The sequence below is a fragment of the Lactuca saligna genome, chromosome 4, assembly GCF_052625555.1.
Source record: "Lactuca saligna cultivar CGN05327 chromosome 4, ASM5262555v1, whole genome shotgun sequence".
Classification (NCBI taxonomy): domain Eukaryota; kingdom Viridiplantae; phylum Streptophyta; class Magnoliopsida; order Asterales; family Asteraceae; genus Lactuca; species Lactuca saligna.
In genome coordinates, this window is record NC_136420.1 from 57,779,753 (window position 1) to 57,792,002 (window position 12,250).

At 32.4% G+C, this 12,250-nt stretch overlaps 1 protein-coding gene and 1 pseudogene across 1 annotated transcript; one reads left to right on the forward strand and one right to left on the reverse strand.

Annotated features, from left to right (window-relative positions):
• Nucleotides 1-1,735: 1,735 nt before the first annotated feature.
• LOC145039639 (zinc finger CCCH domain-containing protein 14 pseudogene) lies at nucleotides 1,736-2,047 on the forward strand (annotated as a pseudogene).
• Nucleotides 2,048-6,945: 4,898 nt separating this feature from the next.
• LOC145041931 (RING/U-box superfamily protein) lies at nucleotides 6,946-8,974 on the reverse strand. The gene is made up of 2 exons (XM_078990183.1): nucleotides 8,711-8,974; nucleotides 6,946-8,599 (listed from the first exon to the last, which is right to left on the reverse strand). The coding sequence occupies exon 2, from the start codon at nucleotides 8,552-8,554 to the stop codon at nucleotides 7,184-7,186; it is 1,371 nt and encodes a 456-aa protein (XP_078846309.1). The 5' UTR covers nucleotides 8,555-8,599; nucleotides 8,711-8,974; the 3' UTR covers nucleotides 6,946-7,183.
• Between the last annotated feature and the right edge of the window lie 3,276 nt (nucleotides 8,975-12,250).

A 12,250-nucleotide genomic window follows, 5' to 3' on the forward strand; every position in this document is an offset into this window, starting at 1 on the left:
TTTATTTCATTTCATGGCTAGATCTAGGTTTTTGGTCCCATTTCCTTATGTTATAGCTTGTTGGAGTGAAGAAGATCCATAAAATTAGCAACTTTTTGGATTCAATTGGTCTTTTGAGTCTTATATCATTCAGATTTGGAAGTTGGTAGAGTATTTGAATCTTACGTGAGAACATGAGGCCATATTTTGACCTAAAATGGTGTAGGGACATGCATGGTGCATGCATGTCCGTAAAGCAAGCATTTTTATGGACCATTAGGGTCCCCTTAAGCTTCTGTAAGAGTTAAAATTGAAGGTTGATTGAATTAAGAACATTGAATCATTTGTTTGGGCTTCAGATTGTTCTCATGACATGAGTAGGAAAAAACTCTTCCCGTGCTGAGTTGTTTGATTTAGTAGCGAGTATTGGAATTGGAACTAGTGAATCTCACAACGTTACCATGGAATTTGGTCACGACGTCAGACACGATGATTGGGTTTTTAGGCCTTGTTGGGTTACCAATTTCCTGACTTTGGGCCCATATGGGACTTTTGAGTATGATTGATTTTGACATTGACTAGGTTTTGACCAAGTTTGACCCAATGGTATTTTAGTTAATTTGAGTGGTATTTCATATTGGACTTTATTTGGTGTTTAGGTGCCAGTCGAGCTGTCATTTTGAGTTGTGTTCTGCTAGAGATCTTTTCAGACTGATAGGTGAGTCTTCCTCATTGTACATGTGGGTCGAAGGCACTAAGGCCGACCTAATGGAATGATATCGTGTTAGATACCGAATCATGATGCGTTGAGTATGCAATAGGCATGTATGATTATCTGATAGTTTTTGATATGCCTTAGAATGGTAGGTATGTAGTACTACATGTGATTACTAGCTTCATAATTATATGTCTGCTAAATATGTATATTATCTGTTATATGTCGAAATGATATGTTGGGGTTGAGACTAATGTATTGTTTTGTCAGTCACAGATTGGGGTAATACAACCGGGAGGTTATGGGTCAGAGCATTCCAATTGAGAGGTTGTGAGCTAAGGGTCATCCAACCTGGTGGTTGTTGACCCAATACATGATATGCATGGTAATCCAACCGAGAGGTTGTGGACCTAATATATGGTATGCAGGGCAATCCAATCGGGAAGTTTTGGACGAGGGTATTCCAAGCAGGAGGTTGTGGACCCAACATAATAATCTATGTATTTTATATCTTGTGTGCTGGTACTTTAGGGGAACTCACTAAGCTTTGACTTACAGTTTTAGTTTATTGTTTCTGGTACTTCTGATGATCGCGGGAAAGTGAAGGTGTGATCGTGCACATCTTCTTGTTTTGTGTTATTGGGTGTCTTGGGAAACTCTGATTTTGAATAATACTTTTGAATCAATGGTTCTTTTGTAAAAAAATTATGGTTTGTGGTGGTTTTTAAAAGTTTCAAACTTTTATGATTTTTGGAGTGTTACATGGTTTCCAAAATGGATTTCCTTTTTTTAATTATGTAGTGCTTACAGGTACCAATTAGGTAAAGGATGTCACTTCTTGCATTTTTTCATGGCAGCTATAATCAACCACCAACACCACTACCCTTGAGAGTGAACTCCAAGTTGTGCAATAAAATGAACACCATAGAAGGGTGTACTTTTTGGTACATGTTTCATTTTTCCCAAATCTATACTGATATTGGCAGTAGACTATATGAAAACCACCTGATGACGTTGACCTACCACCTAATACCGCCTGATATGGACGGATACTTTGGTGAATCGGGTATCGCAAAAATTAGCATAGATGTATCACTGGGGGAAGCTATGTTTGGTAAAGATTTAGCCAGCACAAAGATAATAGGTCGGTTTAGTAGTGTAATACTTTCTGTCGGTGATCATGAAAGTAACCAAAATCAAAAGATTGTGTTGCTTCAAGGAAGGCTTGAAAGGATAAAAATGGAACGTACCATGATTCGTGAACTACTTATAGACCTTGCTGGTGGCGGTGATGGTAGTGAAGAATATAATTTTAAGACCAAGTTGTGTGATCATTGTGAAAAGGAGGGGTAATATAGTTTTGGGGAGAGGTGTGATTTTTCACATGAACCCATGAAGCTTCTTCGAACCTAAGGCTATGGGGTATGCTCGCTACCAACCAATTAGAAAAATGATGTCACATCTGTGCCACATCATCTCCACTACATGTTCACTACCATACTACTAGCCCTTGGAAATGGTGACCATTCCACATTATTTATCTTTTTTGACATTATATTAAATAAATAAAATACAATTATTTAACATTAATAAATATTTTACTAATAAAAAAAGTACATAATTTTAAAAATCAATAAACATTTTACTAATAAAAAAATACATAAAACATTAATACTTGGAATTTAAGTCTACATCAGAAATTGAAAATAAATATAAATTAAAGCTTACATTACTAATAAAAAAAATATTGAAATTAAACTAGCAAATAGAATATACTACTCGTCGTTGTCATCAGAGTCGTTCTCATCGTCCGCGTCCTCATCCTTATCATCATCATTGTCATTGTATTATTTGAATTGCCTTTCCCATATGTGCTTAGTTAAATTGTGACATGTTCCATTTTTTTGTATTTCCAAAAGCCTTGTGAAATATGTTAGGTTGCCGACTTGTATTATTGAAGTTGGATTAAGTTTATCATTTGAACTAGATGTACAAATAGGCCTACCCTCTTTTTCTATTACCATGTTATGTAAAATAACATAAAATTTCAACACCTTCTTTAATTTTGCCCTATCCCATGCTCGTATTAGATGTTTGATTATGTGTGACTTGCTTTTGAGGACTCCAAACACCCATTCCACATCCTTCCTTGCAAATTCCTATACCAACTTGAAAAAATTTCATTTTCATCGACTGAATATGAGTATGACTTAACAAATGTAGCATACTCTTAGATATATCCCATCACCAATGTAATACCCATAATTATATCCATGTCTATTCACAACATATGACATATTTTGTGCTTTACCCTACAAAATGTTGTTAAATGGCGGAGACGCTCCAAGTCAATTGACGTTGTTGTTCAACCCTACCATACCAAATAATACATGAGAAAACCGTAGCTCATGTAAAACATCTTCTAATATAACAGTCGTCAGACCATGATCACCTCGCGTGAATTGAACTCGCCATGTATTGGGACCATTTTCCTATGCTCAATATGTAAAATCAAGGCTACTAATCATTCTTGGAAAACCATGTTTAGCTTGATGTGCGATATACAACTGTTCGACATCACTTCTAATTGTATTTTTCAAGTGTATGTCACTATAAAGCTCTATAACATACTCATAGAAAATATATGTACATTCTTGATCCGTCCTCTCAAACATTTTCAAATACACATTAGATTTATTTTTAGCTATGTCGTATGTCAATTATCCAAAATATTTTTTTTCCGCAATACTATCCTGCTTAATGAAATTCTATGCTTCTTTTCGACATTTGAACGTTCGACTCTCTTACGCACTATGTTGTGTGCCGTTGACAACAACGCATGCAAAACAAACTCATCATCATCGGATGAAGAAGAATTTGAAGCAAAAAAATTTATTCATATTGTTGAAAGAGTGTGTTTGAAGGGTGTAAAAATATGTTTAAGTATTCGCGTATATAGGTTAATGGGTTAAGTTTTAATTTTTTTTTTTAAATTCCAAACGTATACATAGTTAGCAATCAAAAATTCAAATATCCATTCAAAACTCTCAATGAACAAGAGTAGCCCCAACCACTCCACAAGACACCTACATCTTTTGGGGGCGGCGTTCATGCGTGACTTTGTATGTCATAAAGGATGTCACATGTAGCTTCTTCTTCCATACCAGTTAGTCTAATACTTGAGGTTGGTTTTGTCTTTTGTGGCGGTGAAGGCGATGAGAAAATTTTGGTGTAAATGTAATAAAAAAAAGTTATTATTATCGTTTAATTATTTTGTTTTTGTTAGAGTTAGGATGATTTTATAAAACTAATTTATTAGAATAAAAAAATAAGCTTAACACAAAAGGAAATATATATATATATATATATATATATATATATATATATATATATATATATATATATAACATCATAACATGTTAAAGCAGTGTTAGAGGTCATAGTGGTTGGGATATATATATATATATATATATATATATATATATATATATATATATATATATATATATATATATATATATATATATATATATATATATATATATATATATATATACTAGCGAATTTTAGAGGGTCGTGCTGAGCACGGCCCACGAAGGTCAATTTTGGTATTTTAAAAAGCGACATGCAACATATTGAAAGTATAATGTCTTATTATGAAAACATTAAAAGTATAATTCCATTATTGGGTAGATGTTAAAATGTATAGTGTCTTAACATAAAAAATTGGAACTATAACTCCACAATTTATATATATGAAAATAGAATGGTATAATACACCATCAATATGAAAGTACGTTGCTATTTTCTGCAGCTAACCCTAACATATGGCATAAAGAAAGTAGTAAACTAAGGAAAGAAAATAACCTATAGATATGGAAGGATTGAAGGTGTACACATTTGGTGTTATGTTTTATGCAAGAGATAAAAGGATCATTTCTTGTAAGTTGCACTTAATTTGAAGATTATGTAACGTCCCGTTCTTGGTACGCATCTAATTTATTTAAGTATGTATTTTGTAAGAGCGATTCGACGAGTTGGTAGCCCTAACTTGTCGAGTAGATGCCAGTTTGGAAGCGGGCTTTAAGTGGTCTACTCGACGAGTCAAAAGCCTTGACTCGACGAGTAGGTCCGTCAGGAGGAAACCCTAATCTTTAGGGTTCGCACCCTACTTAAGCATCATATCAGGCCTCCACCCCAGCCTCCATCACCTCCACAGCCTGCTCTTGAAACCCTAATCAACCTTGTATGTTATTGAGCTAGTTTCTTGCCATTTTGTGTGCTTTGAAGCTAGGAGAAGGAAGGAGACCCTTGGTGATTCAAGAAGAAAGAGTAGATCCAGAGCTTGTGTTGCATTTCAGACCCTTTGGAGGTATAAAGTTTATAACTTGGCTTCTTTTCACTTCGATCTTCTTCTAGGGTTGCATGTTGTCATTTTTGGGCCATTTCTGAGTTATGAGCTTTTGGGGACGTAAGGTTTTCAGATATGAGCATTCTTAAGCTTTAGAAGCTAAAAGTCGCCACGATTAACGAAACACATATGGGGGAGACAGCTCCAAGGGGGAAATGACGATGAAGACGAAGAGGATGAGGGCGATGATAACGAGACGAATGCAGATGATGACGATGAGGCGGGTGAGGGCGATAACGACAATGAGTAATATTTGTCTGAGGTTTTTATGTTTTAAGTTTTTTGTTTTTTAATTAAATAGTGTAATGTTTGATTTGTTATGTTTTATGTTATTTTAGTAATTTATGTTTTAAATTTCTATGTTTTTAATTAATGAAATGTGGTTTTATTTGTGTTTTCAAAAAATTTATTTATGATATAAATTATGTTTTTTTATTTAATATAATGTTACAAAAAAATATAAAAAATAAAATACTTAATTATGTTATAAATTTTGTTTTTTTATTTAATATAATGTTACAAAAAATAAAAATATATATATATTTATGTTATAAATTATGTTTTTTATTTAATATAATGTTATAAAAAATTAAAAAAAATATTGTTAGTGATGACTATTTTCTATGTGTAATGAGTTGGTAACGGGTTAGTAATGAAGCTGAAACTGACGTAATGCAGTGATGACACCACTTTTTCGATGGGTTGGTAGTGACCACTCCCCACAGCCTTACAAAAATCATATCACCTTTAAAACACACAAAAAAACAAAACAAAAAACAAAAAAAAATTGTTATTATGGTGTAGTTAGAATTTTTTTTTTTTTGTTAAAGTTGGATGATTTTATAAAACCAGCGAATAATTTATTAAAAAATAAATAAAATGTCTAAACACGAAAAAAAAATTAACATAATAACCTAATAAACAATAGTAGAGGTCACGATGGTCGGGATATATATGTTTTATTTTCAAATAGAATAACTTTTATGTAACAAAATAAAATCTAATGAAACAAGAAGATACAACATGTAGTTTGTTGATAATTTGTCAATAATAATTTTTATTTGATAATGAACTAGGTGTGAGACCATGTATTACATGGGTTTAGTTAAAAAAAATATGAAATTTTAATAATTTGAAAAGTTTGAATTTATAAGAAAAATGAAAAAAAAATTAATTATTAAAATTATTAAAACTTTAATGTATTTAATACATTACATATATAAACCTTTTTTAATAAATACTTTACATATATATTATATTAAACATTATATATGGAATTTTAGTTTAAAAAAATGAAAAATATAATAAAATAACAAGTGGAAAATAAAAAATTTTAAAAATTTTAGAAAATGCCAAGTGTCCAAATAAAAGAGAAGAGGACATCTGGCAAAGAAAAACCTTCATTTATTATAAGAGATTTTTCAAAAAAAAGATATTTTTGGACATTTAATCGTTACCTATATAATTGTTCGACAAGAAAAATACATCCACAAACAAGGCCAAATACGGTTTTGTTCCGAAAACAAAACGAAACTTGAATAAGAAAAATCTAGTTCCGGTCAAACCTCCTCCTTTCAAACCCTAGAGTCTTCCTGTTATTACTTCGATTCAAAGGTTTATCTGTCCATGAGTTTGTAGCACAGGGACCAAATCAACAAGTAAGCATTAAGGATTTTTATCCTAGGGTTACTGCTAGTGTAAATCAAAGTTACCAAAATCAAAAGACATCTTCAAATCATAATTCTGATGTAACAAGATTATTGATTCAACTTTTAAATAATAATGACACAGGGACTTTGTATAAGCAACAAATGAGATCAGGTATTACATTTTCCACATCTTAAGCACAGTCTGTAAAACATATGATATATATTAAATGACACACAGATAGCAACACTCTCCACATCTAAAACATGTTCTTGTTCACTTCACTATCCAAAAGAAAAATCAATGTAATAACAAAAAAAAAAAAAAAAAAAAAAACAAGACTAAATGTAAATCTTAAGCAACTGGGTTGTTTTTGGTTTTGTTCACTTCATATCTCATTTCTAAAAGAAAAAACAAAAAACAAAAAACAATTACCTCAATCGTCTCCTCCTGAGCTCCCTGGAAGTCCCACCTTCCAAACTCAACGCCCTTGAAACAGCAGCTCTCCTAGCAGAAGAAGAAGAAGGATGCGATATAGTCAGATCAATCTCTACAGCACTATCAGTTGATAGATTATCCAAATGCACAACAGTAGTAGCAATCGCTCTTTGAGAAGAACTAGAAGAAACAGGGACAGCAGGATTCGGACTCATATTCATCTCTGCGTTCTGAGGCTCCAGTTGAACTTGAATGTCACCACCATTTGGAAGAAAAGTGTTGCGTTCTTGATTACCTGGTAGAAGCTGCGAAGCATCTGTTCTTCTCAAAAGACGATCATTGATGTATGTTTCAAGATCTTCAACCAATCTCTCTGCGTTGTTTAGGGCAGATGAAATGGAAGAAAGAGAAGCAGCACTTTCCGATATTACCCTTGAGAATGGGCGTGAACGGTGTCTTCTACTACCCCCTGCTGCTTCAGAAGAATGTAACAATGATGGGTTTATTTCAGAAGTAGGTCCTCCTCCTACAGTGTTGAGACCTTGAAGAAGAGGGTTTTCCCCAATTGAACCGATTCCAATTCGGATTCTTCTAAGTGCTTCTGCTACAGGAATATGAGAGATTCCCCTAATTACCCTTTGCTGACGTATGCTCTCTACTCTGCGTGCTCGAGGTCTTGGAGGGATTTTCACCCCGGATTCCAACTTCAAGATTGGTTGATTCTTTCCATTTCCATAGATTGGTGTAATGCTTGAATCTGTTACTTCTCCTTTGCAAACCGGGCATTCTTTTGCACTTGAATCTACATATGACAACTGATAGAAGCAACTCCAACAAAATAAGTGACCACAGCAAGTCAAGATAGGATCCCTTGCCATCTCCAAGCATATGTTACAATCGAAGAATCCGCCACTTTCATCATCATCACCTCCATTGTTATCTGTCTTCTTGGAATCTAAATCCATCTCCAAAGCTTTTGCCAACTGGCTGATATCTCTTTTGCTGTTCCTCCCTCTTTCACCAGTAGCCCTCTCGTCGACACCACCAGGAGTGTTTACAATTCCATCCACATCACGAACATTATTGTCGTCTTGATTCTGGTTTCCTGCACCAACGTCTGGCTCGATTACTGTCATGTAACTCAATTCCGGATTGTTCCTTGCCTGTCGCCATCGCTGGCGTTGTCTAGCCCTAGCTGTAACAGCTTCAAGTTGCCTAATTCGATCCTCGATTCTGCCATGTGCGGTCTCTAGTTCGTTTAGCAAAGGACCATAACCAAAAGGCGGAGGTGGTGGAGCGTCCACTAATGGCTCTTGGTTCAAATCAAGATCCATAACCATATCATCGTTCATGTTATCAGCCATCTAATTTTATAGATCCCTAAATTTTGACCTCACAAAATCTTTCACCTTCAACACCAAATTAAGACGAATTAACATATTATTAAGATAAAAAAAAGTAAAATTTTCAGAAATCGAAACGCGTATGAAAATAATTTGAGGAAATTGTAAAATCTGAACCTGATCGAGAGAGGTTTCATCTGGAATCCTTTTTGTCTCTTATTCTGATCGAAAACATACCAACCAGCACCACACAGATCTATTGGTATTAAAGACTCAAACTGAGAAGAAAAGTGTTGAGTTTGGTGATGACGGTGGAATGTCCGTGTGGAGCAACGATGACCACGGCGGCGATCCACCGATTGGAGAGGATAAAGCACATGCCTGGGGTGCTTTTGGAGCGGCACTAGTAGAAGTAAACAATGATATTTGCTACACGGAACGAGGTCCATCCGACGGCGTCGTATGGGTCTTAAACCGAACCGTACACGTGCATGTATCATGAACTTCAAGGGAATAACAAATTAAATCCTTTTTTTTTATTTTTAAATACTTTAGAGAATTTCATATATTTCATTCCTAAACATTAAAATATCATATTTACTTAATTTAACTTTTAAATATCATATTTATCCTTTATAAAAGTTCTAAATATCATATTTACACTTCACAAATTTTCAAAATATCATATATCTCCTTTTTAAACATCAAAATATCATATATACCCTTCTTAAATATCAAAATATCGTATATGTAAATTTTAAACATCAAAATATCAATGGTAATATCTAAAATAACCTCTATCTACAACATGATAATAATCAACAACAACAAAAACTAGACAATCAAAATATATATTCTATATAGAGGGTTGAATATGATTTTTTTTGTTTGTCAAGAGGGCAACATTCCAACAATCTAGAAGTTCACATTCCATTATTATAGACGTAAGGATAATATGGTTAATATTTTTAATTATTATAATAATTCTAAGGTATAAAGAATGGTTATAAAATATTAAAAACATTATAAAAAAGGATTTGGGCAAATATGATATTTTGAAGGTTTATGAAGGGTAAATATGATATTGAGAAATTAAGCTGAGCAAATATGATATTTTGAAGTTTAAGAGGGGCATATATGAAATTTTCCCTTTATATTTTGGGAAAATAACTTAACAAGATAATTATGTTTGTCGTTTTGTTCACATATTCACATATTTAGTGTTACTTTTTTTATTTTTCTATACATTTGACCATTTAACTTATTATATGTGTTTACATATTGTCATCGTCGCCCGCTATAGTAAGTGACAATGGTAATGTGTTAACAAGTTAAATTGTTAAATGTGTAAAAAAAAATGTTTAAATATGAACAAAACAAAAAGTTAATTACCATGATAAGTTATTTTCTTCTCTTTTAATAGCGATTATATTTTTCTTATTTGTTTGTATTATTTTTTTCAAACGTTATTTTTAAAATATTCATAATTTTCTAAATATTAATTAAATATTAATAAATTTTAAACTTTACTTTTTAATTAATAAATATATTTTTTGTTTTGTGAAATATTTTATATAGCCTTTTATATTTTTTTTTTCTTTTGTTTTGAAACATTTACAATATTTTAAAAGTAAATGGTACCTAACAATAAAATTAAACAAATTATATATTTAACAATAAGTGTGGTGGATATATATATATATATATATATATATATATATATATATATATATATATATATATATATATATATTTTACGTAGCAAATAAAAAAACAAAAAAAACTATATAATGTTAATGTTTTAAAATTATTCCAAGGTTTTAAAACTTTTTAATTAGAAGTTTATAAACTTTTAATTTTTTTTAATACAACGTTTTAAACTAATATTTAACGAAAGTATTTTAAAATGTTATAAAAAAATTAAATTGTCATATAAAATCTTTGAAACATTTTAAAAATATTGTAAAAGAAAGTTTAGAAATGTAAGTCCCCAAAACAGGATCCAACTAGTGATCAAACACACAATCAAGAATTAAACAATAAGAATCAAGAAGGAGTAGAAGCAAAGAAGGATCCAACAATGCACATGTCTCTTAAGACCGCAAATGTCAGGTATACTTGGATACACACACATACGACTATTGTTCATCTGATACATCTGACACTATTTAAAGGGACCAATCAATCGCAAACATGTTCACGGTCGTATACACGTTCACGACCGTGAACACCCTCATAACCGCAAATATACAACACCCATACATTACATGACCAAAACCCTATCAAGACTTATACATCTTGATGTCTAGCTTAAACCAACAAAATATGACCTAAAAGTCTCCCTTTTTGTTTGAGGCTAGCATATATTCATTCTTTCTCGACGACCAGCACGTCCGATCTCCCCATAGCACCCATCCACATATTTTTCTCGATAATCTCTACGATCATGCTTGTGAACTCCTTAGCAATTGCCTCAAAAATCTCTTCCTAACATAAAATTTGATGATGAGCCAAGGTGTGGATGTCCATTTCACCAAACTGAAGCAGGTCCCTCTTCTTACCAAAATATTTTCATTTCTAATCCTTTTCATTGGTCTTATTCTTTTTAAACCCTTCAAAACAATTGCCTCTTATTCTATTCATTTTGTCTAAATCTAAAAATCAAAAAATACAAAATTAACTTTTGTTATTTCTTCCGGTTTTAATTTTTCAGAATTGGGTATATTCTAAAAGGATTTATTTCCTCAAATCTGACAGATTTTGAAGATCTGTTTTGGCAAACTCGCTCCTTATGACAGATCAGGTTATACGACTTACTCTATGAAATAACGAAGATAGTTGGTGATTCTTCTTAACTTTCCGGATTCTCTCCATGGTATTTGTTGAAGATTCAAGGGGGGTAGTGATTATTCAAGGGGGGGTTGTATTTGGAAGATGATATTTATTTTTCTCGCTTTGAAGACCCAATGTGCTGATAAGTCTCACAATTTAGGGGGAGAAATGCCTAGAAGATCGAAAATCGTGATTTTCATCAGTTTCATCATCTAGAGGGAGATTGTTGAGTATTTGAGATATTGAAACAAATTTGGGATGTTTAGTTATTTAGGGAAGCCTTTTTAGGGTTAATCATTTTTTGATTCCCTACGGTGCCTTTACAGTAGAAGTTCTTCATCGAGTTCTTCTAGGACATTGGTTTTATATTTTTGGTAAATATTTTATGTTCCCTATAAATAATCATTAGGTTAGCTTTTGATGTAAGCTTTTTGCTGATTAGGGTTTTCTTTGTACGTTCATATCAAAGTTAATATACACAAAACCTTTATCAGATTACTTGCATATTGTGACATCCCCAAAATCACGGCCAGAAAAGACCGATTTTGTTTATGCTTTATGAAAATCAGAGTACTTCATTTTATAAAAAGGTTGCGGAATTTGTTCCCAGAAAAACACGATAAATACGTTATTAAAACATTTTCGAAGAAACGTATTTTTATTAATCTTAAAACGTTTGGGATGTCATCGTTAATACAGAAACATAAGCATAAACAGAACTTACAATTATTTACACTAGTGATCTACATCTTTTTAAATCTCTCAGTGTAATGTCACTTCATATCGCCACCTGTGATGTAAATAAATTGAGTGGGTCAGGTTGGGAAACATGGTGAGTACATAGGGTTTTCAACCCACAATAATATAATTGTTATGTTCAATCAG